Source organism: Pantherophis guttatus, chromosome 3, assembly GCF_059756535.1.
Source record: "Pantherophis guttatus breed Tessera chromosome 3, ASM5975653v1, whole genome shotgun sequence".
NCBI lineage: Eukaryota > Metazoa > Chordata > Lepidosauria > Squamata > Colubridae > Pantherophis > Pantherophis guttatus.
The window spans coordinates 128,139,559-128,161,530 of NC_142065.1; the positions used below are offsets into that span (position 1 = coordinate 128,139,559).

General features: G+C 37.8%; 1 protein-coding gene across 3 annotated transcripts in view; it reads left to right on the forward strand.

Moving 5' to 3' along the window:
- Window positions 1-21,151, forward strand: part of ELP2 (elongator acetyltransferase complex subunit 2) — a 59,711-nt gene extending 38,560 nt beyond the window's left edge. For 2 of the 3 annotated variants that reach the window (XM_034411854.3, XM_034411852.3), the window contains 6 exons: window positions 4,508-4,580; window positions 6,214-6,406; window positions 10,449-10,570; window positions 11,956-12,095; window positions 14,244-14,357; window positions 17,431-21,151. In XM_034411854.3, the coding sequence (XP_034267745.2) occupies window positions 4,508-4,580; window positions 6,214-6,406; window positions 10,449-10,570; window positions 11,956-12,095; window positions 14,244-14,357; window positions 17,431-17,587 (799 nt within the window). In that variant the 3' untranslated portion in view covers window positions 17,588-21,151. Of the gene's footprint in view, window positions 1-4,507; window positions 4,581-6,213; window positions 6,407-10,448; window positions 10,571-11,955; window positions 12,096-14,243; window positions 14,358-14,933; window positions 14,986-17,430 lie in introns of all 3 variants that reach the window. The other variant, XM_087891284.1, reaches the window with a different exon arrangement.
- The last annotated feature ends 821 nt before the right edge of the window (window positions 21,152-21,972 follow it).

The window sequence follows — 21,972 nt, forward strand, 5'->3', positions numbered from 1 at the left end:
AAAAGCAGGGGTGTCAAACTCAAGGCCCTGGGGCCAGATCCGGCCCACGGGGTGCTTAGATCTGGCCCGTGGGGCCACCCTGGAAATAGCGAAGGACCAGCCTGTGGTGCCTCTGCCAATGAAAATGGAGCTTGGGAGGGCCGCGCACAGCCCTCCCGAGCTCCGTTTTTGCTGGCAGAGGGTTGCAGGAGGTCGTTGCAGCCAAAAATTGTGTTCGGGAGTCCATTTTCACTGCTAGAGTGCTCGGGCTGCCACAGGCGCCATCTGACACAAGTGACATCATGCTGGCCACACTCACCCCAGCCACACCCACCCCGGCCCCCCAAGGTCGAACACAACCCTGATGCAGCTCTCAACAAAATCGAGTTTGACACCCAGGCTAAAAGTATTTGAGAATTTCTTTTGGCACTATTGTTTTTTTTTAAAAAAAACACCGTTATTTAAAAATAACACTTTTCTGTTTGAACATTAATAAGAAAATTGGAAACTAATTAGAATGATCTGATGCAGTATAAATCAGAAGAATTTATCTTTCTGATATTATAAAATTAGTAAAGAGAGGGAGTGAGGAGGTGGCCAAAACACTCTATGTAAACTCGTATTTACTAAGGCTTTTCTCCTCTTGGATAGTTGTATCAATGGTATTCATTTCTCAACAAGTTACAGTCCTTTGAATTGTTTTGTAAGCAATACAAACCTCTCAGCTAATTCCTTGCAAGAGACGTTTGATGGCAGGGAGTCTAATTATTACCCTTAATTAGTCTACTTTCTATAACAACCCAAATGATTTTTAAAATTCAGGAGTTTTACTGTTCATGTTTGAAGTTACAAAGGTATTTTGACAAGCAAAAGGAAAATATTTTTCGTTCCTCATTGTATTTGTATCTTGAAAGAATCTTGAAAGCAGCTATGTGCAGTCATGTAAAATGTAGGTTGAAAGTTGCCATAGCAGCAGAGAAATAGATAAGTTTGGAATAATTGTCCAAAAATAGACCATTTAGCAATTGCATGTCTGTAGGAGAATACTGAAGCCTCAGCATCATAGTTTGAAATTAATTTTTAATTTTGATAAATATTTAAATAGATAACATTGTTAAAAATATACTGAAAGATTGGAAAGATCAAACTGTGAAAATAAGAACTTTGAAATATTTACAATGGATCACATATATATTTTATATAGAATTTCAATTGTATTGTTTATGCAGTAGTGTTTAACACTTTTAATTAGATGCCCTTTACAGATTTTGGAGTTTTGTTTCAGGTATTCACTATGTACATTTCCAGATATTTGATATTTGGTTAGTATGAATAAGGAGTTCACACATCTATACTTCCTTATATCACTTGGTTAATATGTCACAACTCCTAGCTGCATGCATAATTGGTTGCTATTAAAAGAGGTTATTTTGACATTATGTGATTATGAAAGTACTATTCCACAATAATCTATTTATTCTGCATACAAATAAGTAATTCGTTGTCATTTAGAGGCCCAAATAGTCTTACTGAGGAGCAGAGAATCTTGTATCAGTTCTGATTAATATACCAACTGTACAGAGATAGTTTTGCTTCCGTTATTTTTGCCCTAGTAAATATTTGTTTGAATCATTAATGTAGTATTTAATGCTGACTTTGAAAATGATTTTAAAAATTCATAAATAAAAAGTAAAAGTAAAAAGTCAGCAATAAGATTCTTCAGTGTTCAGTAATCATACTATAATAACGTTTTATGATCTGTTTTGGATTGCAGAGCCAAGTCCATGTTCTTTCCATAAATCTCTAGAGGTCAAGTCTTCTGAAGAGTATCTCCTTTTACATATTAAGCCAGTTGACCAATATTCATTGTTTGATTTCAAATCTTGTTAATATATTTACTAAATTTTCTGTGGTTTGTGTCAGAGAGAAAAAAGGGAAAATACTCTGGGATAATCATAGGTGACCAACTTACAATATAAACAATGAGTGGAAGCTTATGTTCTTTGTAAATAGATGTTGAATCCCATAGATCCAGAAAGCCAAACTGACTTTCATCTTTGGTTACCAAGTTGTTGCAGTTTAATCAGTGGTGGGTTTCTACCAGTTCGCCTCGGTTCAGGTGAGCCGGTAGCAGCGATGGTGAGCCGAGAGCGAACTGGTTCTCTCTGACTGTCAGCTAGGCTCTCCCGCCCACCCCTGCGCTATACCTACCTACATTCCTTCATTTTTAGCCCAGCTCATAGGTGCGGCAGAGCGGATTGCCGTGCCTCAGCTGTTCTGAAATGTAATCTCTTGCATGAAGCACGTGCAAAGAGTGCGCAAAGCAAACCGGTTGAAAAGCACCACTGAGTTTAATAATTGTTAAACTGAATTGTTCTATGATGGAAATATGAGTTGTTAATGAGTATCATTAATATGTGAAGTGTTATTTTTCTACTTTTGGGTTTTGTATATAATAATATAGATGATTAAGAATGTGGATGTTTTATTTCTTCCTCTTTTTGTTTTGTTTTTTTACAAGAAGCTGAATTACTTTAATATGAAAAGTTATTTATTTATTTAAAGATACAATGTTATTTTAGGGTAACTTTTATAGAATCATGTGGTTGGAAGCCATTCAGGCCACTAAGTCCGACCCCTGTCAGTATACTTGTCACACTACAGTTGAATTGTAAAGAAAATGCAAAATGAAAAGTCCAAAATAATGGTATTACACCACTAAAAACTAACACTAATCATATATGTATCTGTACATTTATGTGGTCCCTCATCTGAAATGCACAAAATTATGACTTCAGAAATATATGGCCCTCACAAAAAAACCCAAGAACTTAAATATTACAAAATTTAGAATACATAAAGAGCCATGTACATTTTGATAAGAAATTTTGACATAATATTTGAATTTTCTCCCCCAGGAGTTTAAATGCAATACCGTTAATCCATTTTTTTCCTCAGAACAATAACTCTCAGAAGTAAACTGAAAGAAAGTGACTGTCTAAAGTTACTCCTGGTCAAAGTGGGCTTGAACATATTTCTTCCTGCTCCTACTTCAATCCATCATTGTGTCACCAAAATGTGAAATCAGTAATTTGGGAAGAATATTTCATGCTGCATCATTTACAAAACAAGGCTCCCAACATTGAACATAGAGTATATTAGAATTTGACTAGAGATGCAGAAGATTCTCTGTCCATACATATCAAGGACACCTTACCATCATGGAGAATATTACCATTGTTTTATGACCATTCTGACTTTAGAATGTAACATGACCATGGCTTATACCAACATGAAGCTTTTTTTCTCATGTTCATAAACTCTGGAACATCGATTTGTTTCATTTTTATCCTCTTACAGACAGAACTAGTCGGTCAAATATATTTTGAGTCAGTCAAAACTGGACAGGGAATCTTTTAAACCTTTAAGCTTTTCTCCCAATAGCCTGTTTCCTTCCCTACATTTCTAAAGAATCTTCAGAGTGTTCTCATGTAACACTGAATCCTATTCTAGTTTGCGCCAAAAAAATAACAGTGGTGGTTAGCTTTTAGGCAAGAATCTATTTGTAACTATTCTTTCTTGTTGGCTTTTACGGCATTTTGGCTATTTTTATGATTAGTTTTTAATTTCTTTTTATGCGTTGCCCAAACTTCCTATCAAGAAAAAAAAGACAGCAGGTAACAGTGGCTAGAAAACAAAAGATATCTAAGATTGAACTTTTCCTTTTATGATAGAAAATTTCCAAGGAGTCTTGAGGAGAGATAGCACAAATTAAAAGAATAAGTAACAGTAGTTCTATACTGTTCAGACATCCGGCAGATGAACTTATTAATTAGCTGAAATACATGTTTATATGCCTTTTATTTCAAGTGGTAGATCAAGAACTCTACAATTCTTTGGAGGGTTGTTAGCAGTTGCTCAAAGATATGAGAAAGCAAATACATCTTTCTGAAATATGGTTAATATATTCCACAATGCTACACCATAGGGTAATGTAAGATGTACTCTGGAGCACATCTTTAATTCATGAATGATGTTAGTGATGCAATTATCAAATCTAACAAAATGATGCAACAAATATGCAAGAAATGAGGGTGGCTATAGAAAATAAAGGAAATGACCTTAATAGAGCTAGACCAGATTTGAAGAGAAAAATGTGGCTTAAGTTCAGAACAATTAGAAAGTATGGGTTAAATGGCTTAGACACCTCCCTAGTTCACATGGATATAAAAAGGGAAGGAGACACAGCATAGTCACACTTGCAAGTTTTTATTATAGATAATCTAAATAATAGTAGATTTAGCCTTCCTGTGGAGTGAATTGTTGGTCTGGGTTACTATGTAGGGCTGACAATGTACATCCTAAGTTATCTCTAGGCTTCTTCTGGAATATGCAGGGCTTATGGACTTTCACTGTTGTTTCACTGAATATTAACAAGTTTCAAAACATTTGAATTGATTAATAATGTACGAATCTTGCACTTATGATTACTTTTCCTTTTACAATCTCATTTTCTTTATTATTTTAGATATGGACATGGTTATGAAATTTTTTGTGTTGCTTGCAATAATGCAGGCACTGTGATAGCCTCTGCGTGTAAGGTAAAGAAATATTTTTAAACAATAGCTTTGAAATTCACATCCAAAGTGATAAATATCTGATTGTTCTCTGTGTTGGATGGTTTTAGGGACAACAGAAGAATCCTATCATTTCCAGTAGTCTTAATTCTGCATCCCACATGTTATATAATGTATAATATGTGAGACACACATGTATACATGTATATTATATATGTATGTATGTATGTATGTATGTATGTATGTATGTATGTATGTATATAACATACACAACATAATATACCATATTTTTCGGAGTATAAAATGCACCAGAGTATAAGACGCACCTACCTTTTTTGGTGAGGAAAAGAAGAAAAAGAAATCTGCCTCTGCCTGCCAGCAATTTTCCCTCGTTGCAGCAAACAGCAAATAGCCTGCTTTACTTTCATTTTCAGCATAGCTTGATTAGCACAAGGAAAAAAAATGTGCTCCAGCAATTTACCTCTTTGCAGCAAGCAGCAGACCCCTGTGCAAAACAGCTGAGAGCAAATCAGATGAGAGTCGGGAGGCTGATCCAATCAACTTGTGCTAATTAGGCTGTGCTAAAGCTGAAAGGAGCTGTTTTTTCTTGCTGTTTGCTTGCAAGGAGGTAACTGCTGCGAGGCAGAGGCCAAAGGGTGGGGGTCAGTGGATGGGCGGGGCTGCATTCGGTGTATAAGACGCACCTAAATTTTCATCCCCTTTTAGGGGGGAAAAAGGTGCATCTTATATTCCGAAAAATACTGTATATAATATATTTAATATTAAGAACCTCTCCAGTCTAAAAGCAGTAGCTGCTGGATGTTAATATTCTCAGCAGTTAAGAATGGGCAGCCCTGAATAACTGATTTCATGTTGAGACATTATTCATTTAAAAAAAAAAAGTAGTAAAAATAAGAAGCCACAGCTGTGATACATTTTTTTTTTTTAAAAAATGTGATAAGAATGCCTAAATAAAAAGATTTCACAAAAGATTTCAATTATTCCTCATGAGTTGGAACAAGAGGGGATTGGGAAGTGAGCATTCTTTGTAGGAACTCCTCTAGATTTAAGAATCCCATGCTCATTTTTTAATATTCAGGAAGCTTTTTAAAACATGGCCCTTTCTATGTGTTTTTGAGGTCAGGGATGAAGGTGGGTAGAAATACTTGAGTATACAATGAATTTCTGTTATTTGATGACGCACAATACTTTGATTTTATTTTTAGGTACGAGTGCCATTTTTTTCCTGATAATTATGTTATTGAGTACCCTTATATGTTCTTGCTTATAAACTACTTAGAGTCAAATATTTGAAGAGGCATAGAAAATTTATAATAATAAACAAACATGCATTCACTTCCATAAAAATAGTTTAAAATAAACAAAAAAGTTTAGGTAGGATTCTTGCCAAGAAACTGTTTTTTAGACATAAGAAGATGGATTGTCCTTCTTTAACCTTTATCCACTGTAGTAACCTTCCATAACCTCATGCCCAACCGATTGTTGGTCTACAACTACCATCAACTCCAGTTAGGCTCCTTCTTAATGAGAGTTATGATTAAGTACACTTGGAGAGCTGTAGTTCCAGTGTGGTCTTTGGTCCTTTTTCAAGATTGTGTCTGCTTGTTTTCAGTACTGCCTTTTTTTGGTTTTACAGGCTTCTAAAAAAGAATATGCAGCCATTATTTTGTGGAGCACCACAACTTGGAAACAATTGCAGAGCTTACCTTTCCACAATCTGACAGTGACACAGATGTCTTTTTCCCCAAATGATAAATTCTTGCTAGCAGTTTCAAGAGATAGGAATTGGTCACTTTGGAAATCTAATCATATCACTCCAACAGAATCAGGTAAGGTTGCTGGTTGAAAATTGATGCAGCTTTTTAAACTGTTTAAAGAAAAGGGGTCTAAATCTATTTTAAAGAATTCATTTTTGTTCCTTCCTAAGATTTTTTGTGTGAATGGTATTCCTAAAAAATTGGGGTCCAAGATGTATAAAATGTTGAAGGGTTGTTTTAATTTGGCTTCAAAGCTTTGAAGTAATTCTGTTCTTACATTTCTAAAAGTGAAACAATGGCATTTCTTTGGTTTGACAGCTCATCCAGCAGTTCCAGTATCTGGAAAATCTTTCTGTGTAATGTAGTAGTTGTGATAATACATTGCCGTATCTGGGGGGCGGGGGGGGGTTATAGTGTTTGCTCTCATTGATATTAATGCATAGGAAAAATATATTGGCTTTAGGCTAATGCACTTTTTAAAAGCAGAAATATTAATTTGAATTCTGCAAATCCAATATGTTGGAATCCTTATCAGAAATTAGGTTTCATACAAAAGTGTGTTGGATCCAGTGAAGGTTGAGAGATTTGTTTAACGCATCACATTTGTGTCTGTCAAAAATGGTGTAATCGTGATGGAGTGCGTAAGGTTTTTGTGCAAATCTCTGACCATGTCACCTGACATCCACTCTGCAGAGGGAATTAAGTGAAGGTATGGCAGTGGCTTACAAGAAGGAAGAAATTGCAAGAGTGGAAGGAAGATTTACCAGTACTGAGCATCCAGCTGAAAGTGGGGAGGAGGGAGAGAGGGGCTGTGATTGTTATCTCAGTCTAGTTGCATTGGGGAAAAAATTGCCTGAAGCATCTTTCTTGCTAGCGTTTTCTAAGTAGTTTAAAAGAAGCTGAGTTAAGGCAAGAAAATAGTCTTTTTTTTCTTGAAGTTGATGAATGAGAATGGCTGTCTCATTTGAACAGTCCACTCCAGGCACCTGATAGATTCTGTTGGGTTCCAGAAGGAGCTTGGGGTTATTCCTGGAGCTCTGGTACAGACTTTACTCATCACTTGAAATGAGAGGATGATTTTTTTTCCCTAGTGCTTGGGATCTGAGTAGGGAAGAATAGGCTTCAGTTTAACGCTGATAAGACACAGTGACTGTTTGTTTTATGTTTGTTTGTTTGTTTTATTAGATTTATATACCGCCCTACTCCCGAAGGACTCAGGGCGGTGAACAGGCACAAAATAAAATACATAGATACAAAAGTTAAAAGACATAATTAAAACCAGATTAAATAATTTAGCCCGAGACAATTAAAAAATCCCAATAATTTAAAACAAATTAAAATTTCAATTTAAAAGAATTTCAAAACAGGGGAGAAAATTAGGCCAGGCCAGCTTGCTGGAATAGGAGAGTCTTAAGAGCATGGCGGAAAGTGCGCAGATCCAGGATCCTCCGTATCTCTGGGGGGAGCTTGTTCCAGATGATGGGTTTTACACTCCCTCCCCCTCCCCCAGCTCTTGAGATTTTCCATCTTAACTCTGCCTGGGAATGCACTTCCCTAGTTAGAGCTGGTGTGTAATTTGGGACTTCTCCTGGACATATGGTGCCTGCTTGAAGAGCAGGAGGCAGCTGTAGCAGGTGGGGGCATTTCTGCAGGTTTGTCTTGTGTACCACTTGCACCCATTTTGGACCAGGACAGTTTGCTCCTGGTGACTTAGTGACCTCCTGTTTGAATGACTGTTATGCACTCTGCATGGCTGCTCCTGAAGAGCATTTGGAAGCTGCAGCTGGTCCAGAATGGGCAGTTTTTGTCTCTTTTGATATGCTTCTGTAGCACCATGGTTCCCCAAGCTGCACTAGCTCTCAGTTGGCTTCTACGCCCAATTCAGAATATTGGTTACGGTACCTATGATACCTTATAGGCATAAGATCAGGCTATTTGCAGGGCCGCTTGTTCCTCATTCCTTTTGTCCACCCCACCAGTTCTAACAGGGAGGGTATGCTCTGAGTCCCTTCCATCTAATGCAGTACTGAAGTGCCACCTTGTTGGACCTTTGAATTGTGCCTTCTCTGTTGTGTCATCTCATAAAATGCTCCCTCTCCTATTTTTCCTTGAAACAACCACTCTGTGAAGGAGATTGGGTTGAGAGAGTGCATAGTTCAAAGTTACCCAATGAACTACTGTGATGATGAGTCTCCCTGTTTCTTCACTCCTAGACCATTTTAGAGAGTATTAGTGTCACAGGATTTGAGAATTTCTGCCTTAAAATATTGCATTTTGCGTTACGTGGTGAAATCAGTTCTGGCAATAGTTTGACTATTAAGTGACACCGCTGGAAACCTAGAATACTTTTATGTTAATGATATCATGATGATGATGAGCGATTGCTAAACATAATGACAACTTTATTGACCCCATTAGTGACACAGCTGCCACTTCGTTCAGATGGCGTCTGATGCTTGCTAATGTACATTCATAATGAATTACTTGATTTCTGAGTAGAATGTCTATAAAAGAGTTGGGTTCCAGAAGTATAACCCTGAAACTTTGACTGCTTTAAAGGGAAGACAGAAACTGTAGATAAATGTGCTGAAAGAACAGAATATGGCAGAATTTAATGATTCTTTCATTGATCTGTAGGGTGTCTTCAAGAACAATAGCACTCCTAAAGAAGACTGTCTTGTTTTGAGACAAGTAGAAATGAGGACAGGCAGAGCAAGAGTACAAAGCAAAAGAACACACTGTCAATAAAAGCAGAATACAAAGCCTGGCTAAGCCTACTCACCAAGCTCAAAGGAATAGTGAAGCATAAAATAGCATCTCTAATCTGAAAGCAGGGCCAGAGTTGATATGGGGATCAAAAGCCAGAGGCTGTGAGAGTATGGCTGTATCAAAACAGATATAAGAACATTAGTTGTTCTAAGTTGTGGGTTCATAAACCTTCTAAGACCACTCCGATACACTCAAGAGGCTCCCAAACAGGAGGTCCTCCCCTAAAATTTGGAATAAAGTCCTGTTACATGCGCTTCCAGGTTGGCTTAGGATCACTCACTAATACATTCACAGCCCTGGTCAACAGCCACAGTCAAATCACTTTCAACCAAACACTGAGGCACAATTGGTTCTTCGGAATATACAGAGACCCAGTGAATTTAAAATAACAGCAAAACTTTACTGCTTACAATGTACATCTTTCTCATGTCTTTCTCACACATATTCATCTACGCTTATCCATGTCCTTCTCAACAAGGCTGACAGGCACTAGACTAGCCAGAGGGATGGAAGCTGTTAGTCTGGATCCCAGGATGACTCATAGAGGGGAGGGGTCTTCAGCAACCCATTTATCTCCCAAAGTCCTTGCTTGCTTTGCTTTGTTGATTGACAAGATTGTCAGCTACTTTTGCCTTCTTGAATTACAAGTTTGGTAGCTGTTGATGGGATTTTGGGAAGGAGAGGGGTTACATGTGTGTCAGGCCCAACTACTTTTGTCTGGTGCAGGTGACAATTTTTCCTTTGTTTCTTTAACAACTTGGTTCATTCTTGAGTAACTCCCCTAAAGCATGGGTGTCAAATTCACGGCGATATGGTGCCATCACGTAATGTTTTGTGTCCCCCTTCATGGAGCTGGGGTGGGTGTGGCCTGCGCGTGACGCATCCGGGCTGGATTGACACCCCTGCCCTAAGTGATCTTTTAGACAAGATTCCAGGCCTTTGTCCACCTTGCTTACTTCATCTTTAGGTATCACAGCTTCAACCTAATCCTTATTCAAGAAGATGTGGAAAATCTTTACTTGAGAAAAGGAGAGAGATTTGAGATATGAGAACAACCTGAACTAAATATATCAGCAGTGTCCAGATGGTCATAAATGTTTTTCTGCTGCTGGCAAGCTTTGTTTTCCTAGGGTACATAATCTAAGATGCATAATCTGCATAAACACCTGGAAGCCTCTACATCATTGCAAAAGGAGGTGTCTTCCATCTGAAGGAGAAGATGGGAGGGCACCCCAACTTTAGATTTCTGATAACCTCTCATTATTTTTGAGGCGATTTGATTTTCTGGAAAGTTGCCTGCTTGCTGAAACAAGAAAGTGTATTCTCTGTTGATGTGTCATTACAGAACCAGCTTTCAGCCTCTTTGCAGCCACAGGAAAGAACATTGCTGTGCATAGTCGTATCATTTGGACCTGTGATTGGACTCCAGATAGCAATTATTTTATTACTGGAAGCAGGGACAAAAAGGTAATGCATTTCAAAGGCTGCCTTTTGGTTGTTTTTCCTCTAGTTTTATTTTAAAATTCTCATCATGTACTTCACGTAAACATATAAGAATAGCTGAGAGTGAACAACCTGGAATGCATTTTATCTTCTCCTAGCCCAATTTCCCCAGGAAATCCTCAAAATCATTTTTACAAGGCAAAAATGGATAATATGTAAATCAGCACTCGGGCTGTAAATAATTTAAAAGCTTATAGATGCAACTGTTGTTTTTGAACATTATAGTAACATTGAAATTATAGTAACATTTTGAAGAAGACACCCCAATTTTAAATATATTGTAAATGAAGTAACTATAGTCAGACACTGCTTGCTTTCTGTGACTATGTCCTTTGGCTATCTTTCATTCCTTTTAACTATTTGAACAAATATCCACAGATAACCATGTTAAGGAGTAACAACATTTTTTTTAGAAAGACTCAAGGTTTAGGATTGGCTGAGATTTCTTCTTAGGTGTGATTGACTTTTCTTTGATTTTTAATTAATGATTAAGCTTATTTTAGGGCTTATGCTGACAAATAGCAGGCTAGTGCTCCACTGAATTTGTTCCCAGTCAGAAAAAGCCCCAGACCACACTGGGTGTAAGCCCTCCTTATCTGATATTCTTGCCCACAAAAAATTATGCCCTTGATTTTCTTGATACCACTGCACAATGTTAACCAAAACTATTAATGCAGCATATTTTTCTTTTTAAGTGGTGGTTCAGATGTAGAAGGTTTGACAAATTCTGACTTAGTTTGCTAAAAGACTGTTAATCGTAGTTACTACTGATCCCCCTTTCTTCATTTCTTTTGCAAAAAAAAAATTGAGGTGGGGTCAAGCATTTACTTTCCTGCTAGTCTTTTTGAGAAGAGTGTAATATGTCAGATGTTTAGCAGAAAGGTGGTGAAAAAATTGTCTAAGTGCATGAAGAGAAGTTGTGCTTGAAGTATGGAAGTGGATTTATGAAATTCAGCGTTATATAGCTAAATAGAAAGATATCTGTTCAACATTTGCTCTCAATATTGAATTATACCAATTATACCGTGTGATGTTTTTGTATAACCTGTTGATGTACTGTATATGAATTATTAGTTTATTATAACTGTGATCACTGTTGCTGTTTTTTTTGGAATCACCCAATTTAATTTAAAGACCTGGTTGAGTAACAGCACTGAATATATATTCAAGTACTTCGAGGATTCATCACCAAGTGGGCTCATGCAAACCCCTCTCTCTTTTTAGGAGAACAGTTAATTCCTCTCAATTTGCTTTATGATGGTATTGTTGGTGATTTGGTGTGTATGTGTGTATGCATGTGCTTTGTAACATCCCATTTTCAATGTGACTGATTTTTGTACTTCAATCAGGTCGTGATCTGGGGTAAATGTTTAACAGAGGAGAATAAAGATAAGGATTTGGGCCTAATCCAGCCTTGTTCACCAGTCCTGGATGTTGGTGATTCGGTCACTGCAATTAGTGCTAGTCATACACTTGCTTCTGACGGGAGGTATGTATATTTTGTATTCCTGAGATTTCCTTACACATTAAGTCAGAATATTCTATATTGGTCAGCTTCCTAAAATAAAACTAGAAATCTTTACCAATTTGCACTATGCTTTCGAGTTTAATTAGCTTACTGTGCTTTTTCAGTTCATAATGGTTAAATGGCACATAATCTCTTGTAACCTTAAGCCTTATAGGAAGAGGGAGGGGCTAACATAAGTTGAGAGGGGGAAGCTTAATGCTATTTAGATATAATACTACGTATATAAGGCAAGGCCATCATGATGATAACTTTATGCAAATATTTATGTACGTACTTCTATAAGGCTTGAGGGTTTTTTCCCTCTCACTAAAAACAATCCATAAATAGATGCTGACTTTTCTTTGGAATAGGCTGGATGACAGTCATGTTTCCCTCAATTTAATTTCATGAGGCCTTTGATCTTATGTTAAAAGCCTTTGGAGACAAATCCAAACCTCAGTCACAGCTCTGTGTCCCTGTCTTAACAACTAACTGCTGAGAAATGACAATAGAGGGTAGTAAAAAGAGATTGAAAAAAAGGAAAAATGTCTGAAAAAAATGGGTAGTCCCTTCCCTTGCCCCCTTATTCCTGAGATAATGTAGACTTTGACAGAAAAAGATTGCCCACACCTGTCTTAGGGTGACCAATTAATAATTTGATTAACTATATCATAACTTCTGCATCATCTGCCATTTATCTAGGTTAAGGTTTAACACAGGGGTGTCAAACTGGTGGCCCGCGGGCCAAATGCATCACATGCAGGCCACGCCCACCCCAGCTCCCTGAAGGGAAAAACATCACAATATGTCACATGATGGTAGCCTGACACCGCGAGTTTGACACCCGTGGTTTAACAAAATACCATTTTTGGGTGGGGGCTCATAGGTGCAGGCTCATAGGAAGAACTATGTCTTCCTCAATATTTATTAAGGATAATGCATGATCAAAGATGATGTCATATTTGGCAAGCAATACATTGGAAATGACTGAAGACTGAACATGATAATGATACATAACACATTTTGTTGTCTGAGTTATGCCAAGGAAAAACAGATTGACAATGGTCATCCTTCTTATAACCCTAACCCTAACCCAAACCTTTCTATTTCTCCTATTTTTTTTTCAAATTTGCAGATTCTCTGGGAATGCTTTACCTAATTATATAGTCATATAAAAATGGATACCTTAGCAAAGTTTATCTGTGTTTAATCAGGTTTATCTGCAGTATTTGCATTAGGATGTACATATTTTGAATCAATAGACTAGGGGGTCCCAACCCGTGGTCTGTGGACCGATACCAGTCCGCGGCCTGCCAGAAACTGGGCCACTCAAACAAATGAAGCCCCATTCATGGAATGCAGGCAACACACAAAACCACACCCCCTCCGATGCGCAGAAAAATCTCTCTCTACAGAACCAGTCCCTGGTGCCAAAAAAATTGGGGGCTGCTGTGATAGACCATTCCTTCTTTGCAAAGCATGGCAAGGAAGGCATATGTGTGGAACATACTGTCTATTCCTACAAGCCCAGTTTGAGTGTCTATAGGATTTGACAGTTTATCAAGAATAAATAACCTGCTTCCTGGGGATACTAACGTGTCACTGGAAGCCTTCTTTGACCCCCATCAGGTTCCCTGCTATCCCCGACACAAAGAGCTCCAACTTAATTTCTTTTCCTCAGCATGCCTAAAATTGGATAGATATTCATAGAGAAGAATAGACATTGTGGTTAACTGCAGTCAGAATTTTGCTTAAAAACTGCTCTCTTGCAAAGAAAAAGATAAAAGATCATTTGAGGTGATAGAGGGCATTTCAGGAGACATGAATGTTGGTAGGAAATAAGTTTGCCTTTGATCAATGGTTTTCTTCTTTGGCTGACTATAACAGTTGTCTGTGGATGTGCAAGCCAACCTGCCAAAGTCATAGGGGTTCCCTGTGGCAAGGTTGACTGATGCAAAGAAGCAAGAAGTTTCTTTGGTAATCTCTTTTATGCCTCATAGTTTGGGCATGCTTTCTTGAGAAAGAAGCGGTGATTAAAAAGTGGGACATCTTTCAAAATTTAAGTATGCTATATATGACAGAAGCAAAATACTTGCTTTAACACCTGACACACCTATTTCTTTTCTGTAGCTTCATAATTGCCATTGGGACAGAATGTGGGAAGATTCATTTGTACAAATGGAAGCCAGGCAATAAAAAGTTGCCACTTTCCGATTGGTGCAACTGTGTTGAGACGGATGACAGGTGAGTTACTATATTTGTCTTATGTTTGTAAGTAGTATAAACAGATTTTATCAGTTTCCAGGATGTAGATTAAATTAGAACAGGGAAGCACTTTGAAACCTTCTGGAAATTTGTATTTCAGTCGCCATAATCCCTTGGCACTGTCTGTGTTGAGTACGAGTGATGGGATTTGGGCCAGAATATTCAAATGGCATCAGATTGCTTATTTTTCAATGAAAAAGTTAATGCATATTCAAAAAAAAAAATGCAAATATATAACAAATATTCAGAATCTTCTTAGTGCCATGCAATTGATAAACAGAGCATCGACTGAATTTTTATTTTGTATAAAGATTTGAAATATTGTGTGTTTGCATAAGATGAATTCTCCACGCACTGCAGCCCTTCTTTGCCCTCCCAAAGCCTCTCTGAGAGATTGGGGTCCACAAGATGGCTTTGAGGAAGGGTAAAGGGTTGAAGTGGGAGTAGAGCATCACGACAAATAATGGATTGAGATAACTTGTGTCAAGCAAGCCAAATTTCCTCTTCCAAATCAGTGTTATCTCATTCGTTTTTGCTTTCCCTCCCTGTTCTCAGATTTGTTCACGTGCACTTCGACTTCAGGAGGAAAGAGCCAGTAGCAGAATATGTAGGGATGTAATTCCAGATAACAGACTGAATGAGTTCATGTCTCGGTCTCTGTATGGCTGCTCTTGGCCCTTTCCCATTCATGTTTCAAGTATCATTTCCTTGAATGGCATATCAAGCTCACCTAGAATCTTTTGCCTTTCTCTGTGGTTTCTTTTTCCCATTTATATTCTCCTTAACATTTTTTTAAAGTTATCTTATTTAAAGGTAATATTGGTAATATATTATAAAAGTTTAATTTTGGTCAGATTTAGATCAAATAATTGTTGGCCCCATGGTTCTATTGTACTGAATTTTGTGTGTGTGATAATGTGACTAAGTTAAAGTTGATCAAAATTATACAGTAATATGTCACAGTTTTGTAATGGTTGTAATCTCTGCACATGGACTTTATGATATAGGCACTTGCAACGTAGCTAATTCTTGGGAATTCATTTACCCAACTTCATATGCCCATATATTTATCATGAAGTAAGGAGAGACAGCTCGAGTAGTGCAGCAGGGGTCAGAGAGTTCTTTTTTTTCTACCAAGAGGGCTACCATCCCAGATTCCTACACAGCAGGTTGAAGACTGCAAGCAGCTGATGATCTCTGTTTTCCCTGGTGTGCTTCTCAGCCCTGGAAAAGAGCAAAGAGAGAATTAATAACTCTCGTTCTTTATATAGCACTGTAGGGAATTCAAAGTGCCTCATGTTACGTTATCTTATTGTAATCCTTTCAGCTATCCTGTAAAATAGGTCAGTATCTTTTCCATATGATTCTTGTATTACAGATGATGGGCAGAGAGAGAAGAAGGAAAGCAAGAAACTAGTTTTAGATTGCCCAACAGAAGATGGCAGAGATGAGGTCTTAATTGGATCTGGAGGCTTCTTGAATTGTGGCCCATTCTCTGAGTTAACTTCATTAGTCTGCGCCAAATGCAAGAAATTCTGTTACAACTTGGCTTTATATATTCACAGTTCTTTTAATCAGTACTTTTTTGAGGCCTTACCTTTCTTTGAATTAGTAATCAGGATTTCTGTTCAGATTCTTGAAACTTCAGATTAAACATAGACCTAGATTTGGTTTGACTCTTATGTGATTTTAAGTTATGTACCTTTTGAGCTCTGGGCTGTAACTGGAGCTGTAGAGCAGGGCTGTAAAAGCCTGATGAGACTTTAAATGTTTGAATTTCTCAGTATGCCATTAACATTTTCATTCATTTAAGTAGGCTCAAATGGCTTACTTGGTGTACCAGAACATCTGTTTCCCTTGTTCCTCCTTCAAGTTGTTTGCCTAGTTTCACGTACATACCATATCATAGTGAGTCCATTTGGGCACCTTCAAGATGAACAACAATATCAAATAATAAAAATCCCAATAATTATTATTATAAAAATACAGTAATAAACATTCCATGCTGTAATAGCTAAGTTTTATATAGTTTGGTTGGCACAATGTAAATTCTCTACATAAATACCAAGTCTAATTTACTGAATCTGCACTGCATTCTATAATAGTGCAAAGTTACAGGGTTTTAATTCTAGCCACCTAATTCTGGGATACATTTAGCTACCCTAGACAAGACCGAACTAAATTTAATACTTATTTTTAATTGTTTTTCTTTGAGGGAGTTCATATGGGTGAGGAATTTGTGAATAAAATTATTGCTTATGTTTTTCATACAGGTTTCTGGTTACTGTTATTTTTATTTGTTCAAATTTGTCTCATGATCTTTTAGCCATTGGAAGAATTCCTAGAAAGTTGTGAAGTGTAGACCCTCTCCAGATTTTTATCATTATTTGTAGTGGCATTTGGATGCGTAGCATGGGGTCAGCTTGCCTTCAGGTCACAATTTGGAACTATGTTTTTAAAATACATTTAAAAGCAGTGGTTTAAAAGCAAGATAAAATCTACAGGCTTTTACAGCCATAAAAATCTATAGACCTAATGGCAAATTTGATCAATGAAAACCATGGGGGAATGGAAAAGTTAACCTCTGAATCCAGAAAGAAAGAGCACACAAGCCTGCAAGGGAATTCCTGACCATAATTTAGCATTGCATCTAAATCAGGCACTTACTTCAAGCTGCTTATAGTCTGACTCTTTTTTGGGGGGGTGGGGGGTGGGAAATTTCCAGTATGATTCTTAGCTTCCTGGGTAGCAGTATCTTTCTTAATATTGATGCTTGACCTGAAATTGCAGTGAAAGTAAGTAGATTGCTGCTTGAATTATTAATGGGATGAAGTGAAGAAATGTCACTTGCACTGATAATAGCTCTGGCATCTTTAATACCTACAGGCAGTGACAAGTTTAGTTTTTCCATTCTGGCAGTGCAGCAAAGGAACACGCTAATTAGGTAAATGCTGATGTTTTGAATTGACAAAGTCCAGCTGAGTTTGACATTTGGTAATTATGAGAGATGAGTTGAGTTTCCTTCTACTAATAGCTTCTGTCTTTGTTGCAGCCAAAGCCATACCCTTGCTGTCAAACGACTGCAGTGGAGAAAGCGTGTGGGCAGAGCGGGGCAGGACACAGCCGAGAGCAGCAAGTGGCTGCAGCTGGTGAGCTGCGGGGCGGATCACTGTGTGAAGATCTTCAGTATCAATCGGCACAGCCTTTAAATGATGACTTTGAGGCAGACCTACTCTACTTCCCTACCAGCCATTTCCTGAACTGATTTTCTTAAAAGAAGCAAAAATTGGACTTCCAGCTCTTAGAGCAATGCAATCTGACACCAGTATAAACTGAACTTACATACTGAAGCAGTTTGAGAAGTAATATATGGGCATAATGCTTCTGTACAAACAAGTTTTTATTGTATGCTTAGCAATGGCCATTTGTCATAGAAGGTCCCTCTGAGCCAAGTCCTCTGTAATCCATATACACCTAGAACGGATATCAAACTGGGAGAAAGGGAATTATGTTTCTTGTTTCCCTCTCATTTGTAAAAACACACTGTATTTCTGCTTAAACTTGCAGAATGGTTGTTTTCACAATAGAGTGCAGGGACTCCATTTTGAAGTCCATTTTTGTATCTTCCAGAATGGTTGATGGGTGATTGCAGTAAAGATCCTTGGTTTTGCAGCGTGCAGACTAGGGAAATTTGGGGATGGCGGTTAGGGAGAATTGGGGAGTGGATACTAGCAGATTGCAACATTTGTTTCCTTGGGTTACAATGGAAGGGAGAAGAAGCGGGAGAATAAACACTGGTTCCTCCAAAGAAATCAGAAATGATCCAAACGTGAAAGAAAGAATAAGCGGTATGACAGTGAACAGAGGTGCCCATGGAAGGCAGAAAAAGGATGAAGGTCGCACAAATGGTCTTGGCGGCATAAATTTCTGATACCATAAATGTCTTTAAAGACATTTTGTCCACAAAGAAGTACAAATAATGGAAGAAATAAAAGGAAGAAATGAGAGATCCAGGTAAAACTCATGTGCCTGGAATGAAGAGACCAGAAGATAGACCTGACTGGAATTGGTACAGCAGGAACTTGAACTGAAAGGAGAAGCAAGCATTGCAGAGGACCCTCTGCTGGTGGCTCCTGTGCTGGCCATCTATGGCTGCTCTAAAGGACCAGCTGAAGAGGGCAACATGAGGAAATTTGCAACTCTGTATAGAAGAGGCAGGGAGGGCAGGAATAAGACCTTGTCTTAAATCAGAATATGTGTCTTCCTTCATTAAAGGGCCATAGTGGGACTAGGGTACTGAAGGGGGAAATCTTGAGAGTGTACATTGGATAAAGTGATGAAGGGCTGTTAGATGAATGTAATAGCAATTGGTTAATACAAAGAGTATATTGAATGGAAGCTTATTTGAGACAGTATGAAAGGTTTTGAGAAGCCTCAGGGTATGTGGATGCTGAGGGGCAAATTCCCACAGTGTCAGAATGTAAAATGTGTGTGTGTGTGTGTGTGTGTGTGTGTGTATTCTGGTTGTTCCAGAAGGGAAATCTGCAGTCTTTGATTCTAGCTGCTTACGTCCAAAACATAAGAGGCCTAGCCCAAAGTATTGTGGCCAAAACCTGGCTCACTTAAAACAACAAAATCACTCTGAAGATACATTATTTTACTGAAGATGAATGTATGGTGGAGGTTTTTTAATAGAAATTTTATTAAACTAGTACAATGATAAAAAGCTAATGCAAACTAAAAACAGTGCAAGAAAGAATGTAGAAGAAAAAAGAACATCGTGTATAAAAAAGAAAAGGAAATGTCAAAGAAATGACTTCCCTCTTCATATTTTCTTTTAAAAAGCAGCCATTTGATTCAAAGAAAAATCCCAGGAGCCTGGAGGAAAGGATTTAGATGTTCTGAGATTTCTCTTGCTATGATAGAAGGTTCACTTTTTAAACGCTTGAGTAATCCTTACTTTTAAAAAATTTCCTGCAGTCATCATCATCAGTAGCTATGGGTGGTGTCTGATGCTAGACTGCCTTAGGATCCCACGTACATCAGTTTAGTCTCAATCATGAGGAAAGCAGCTAGCAACGTCTTCTTTCCTGCAGACACTTGACTGCATGATTCTGGAGTCAGAGAGGATTTAGTTGCCTTTCTATTGTGCTGGGACACTTTGTCCTTCTTAAAGAGAGTCTGGTCTGTTGCTTATTTGGAAAACCATGTTGAAATTGTTGACTTTGTTAATCAGAAAGGGTACCTAATTTGATATTAATGTGCAGTGTAGAATAAGTACTGCAGTAGGAATCCAGTCTAAATTATTTTTATTCAGACTGCAGCAAACATATTTGGTTCTATGCTGGGCATTTTCTGCGTAGAGCTGAAAATTTGATCAGCTTCAAGTACTTTTCCTTGGTGTAGCTGTTTGAGTATTATTTCTATTGGAAACAAAGGTATGTTTTAAGAATGTTCTCATATCAGATCAGAGGAATGAACTACTCACTGAGAGAATTTATTTTTTATTTTTTCCTCTTCAAACCACAGGGTCTCTAGTTAAATCTCTTCATGCAGAAACCTTGGAGGCTCACAGTCAGTCAAATTGGTAGTACCTGGTCAGAATTATTAAGATGTCATTCTCTTCCAGATTCTTTATTAAACTGATTATGAAACAACAGACTCCATTTTTATGAGTCTGTGTTTGAAAAAGGAATAGAAGCAGGGGTGGAGTATCATAGCCAGTATGTCAGACACTTAATTAATTATTATGTTTCAAGGCCTTTGATTTTTGTGCAGTACCCTATTACAAATTATTGACTTGCTCAGTTCGTGTTTAGGATCAGTATTCCTATTTATTCAATCTTTCTAGTTCCCAAATATAATACGTGATTAAGCAAATGGCTCTTTTCAGTCCAGGACTAGCAAGTGATAACTATTAAAACCATAAAATGCTGAAGGAGATTGGATAATACATACTCTTTATGTCAGTACTGGGGGAAATGATCAGTTCTTTCCAAGAATCAATTCTGTCGTAAACATGCACTGGTACAGAAGCGTTTTGTATTCTACATATAATTTAAGAGTCCATTTGTGTATAATTTGACTTTATTTTTTTCCCAGAAATTGGCTCGATTCTCAACTAGACACAAGCTCAGATTAAACCTTCCCCAATAATGACTTAATAGTGCATTAACCGAACAAAAACCATGGCTATCTCCAAATTCCAGCACCGTTCCTCACTAAGACCTCTTATTTTCCTTGTTCAAAAGGTAAAGGTAAAGGAGTCCCTGCAGATTTTACTCTGCTAGTTGTTGTTGACTTTAGGGGGCAGTGCTCATCTCTGTTTCTTTCTTGTTCAAAGTGATGATCTAAATATGAATAGTGTTTATATCAAGTTCATCACTTAGTGAGATTAGAGTTTCTTAATATGAAGTAGTCATAGAACAAAACATATTTTAAAAAGCCAAGTGCAAGGAAGCAGTAAAAATCTATTTATGAAATGGAGATGGATTGGATATTGAAGCAACGATTGCGAAAAGCTTTGAAAGGAAGCATTTTTAGAGGCTTCACTGATGTCACAACTAACGTCTGAAATCCTATATGAGTGTTCTTTAAATAGGTTCTTTCTTTCATCTTATATTGGAAATTTGAAATGTTGAATACATAGCAGTGAATGTTATTAGAGCTTCATGTGAATCTTACTGATATATAAAGGGAATGTGACTGAACAAGTAATGCCAAAGCTTGGTATTTCTTATATATATATATAAAAGCATTCAATATGTGAAAAAGTAATTGTCCCTCTGTTCAATCAAGTCAACTGAAGCAAAAAGCAGGACCAGTTGTTTTAGTATTTTGCTAAAAAGTGTAGATTTGCACATGTATCATCTCTCTTGCGGGAGCTGCATTTGTTTCCAATCTGCTTCCAGGTCCAATTCGAGGTAATGGTTACGATCTTTAAACCCTACATGGTTTGGATCCAGGTTATATGAAGGACTGTCTTTTCAGTTACATCTACCCAACCCACCAGAGGGGAGATAGGGTATATTATCACTACCCCCATTAAGTAGCTCTAATGAATGCTATGATGGCAAGCCTTTTGGGCTTTGGGAGGTCAAAAATTCAGAAAACACCTTGACTCTGATGGCTTGTCATGAAACACCTCAATTGAGATGATTCTCTGGATTTCCTCTCTGGAGTCTCATGTGGAAGTTGCGTGTGAGACCCTGCTCTTATGAGGCCTCTGAAGCCTTTGAAAATCAACCAAGAATGCTTGCATGATTTTTGGATGCCTCAAACTGCACAAGAGCAAGGCCTTCTTGTGCAACATCCAGGGGGTCTGTAGGTCTAGTGTGTCACCAAAAATGATGTGGCATTGTCACCTGACATAGGTTTGCTATCACCAATTTAATGGGACCAAGAAGGGCTTTCTCAGTGGTGATTCCTTCCCTGGGCAACATCATGGCCACAGAGATAAGACTGGCCCTCACCTTGATGCCCTTTTGAAAGGCGCTGAACATAGTTTTGTCATTGGGCCTGGGGACTCCAAGATGATATGCAATACATCAAGTGTCTTGTCTTGTCCCTGGGGAGTGGAGCATTTATTGGGTTT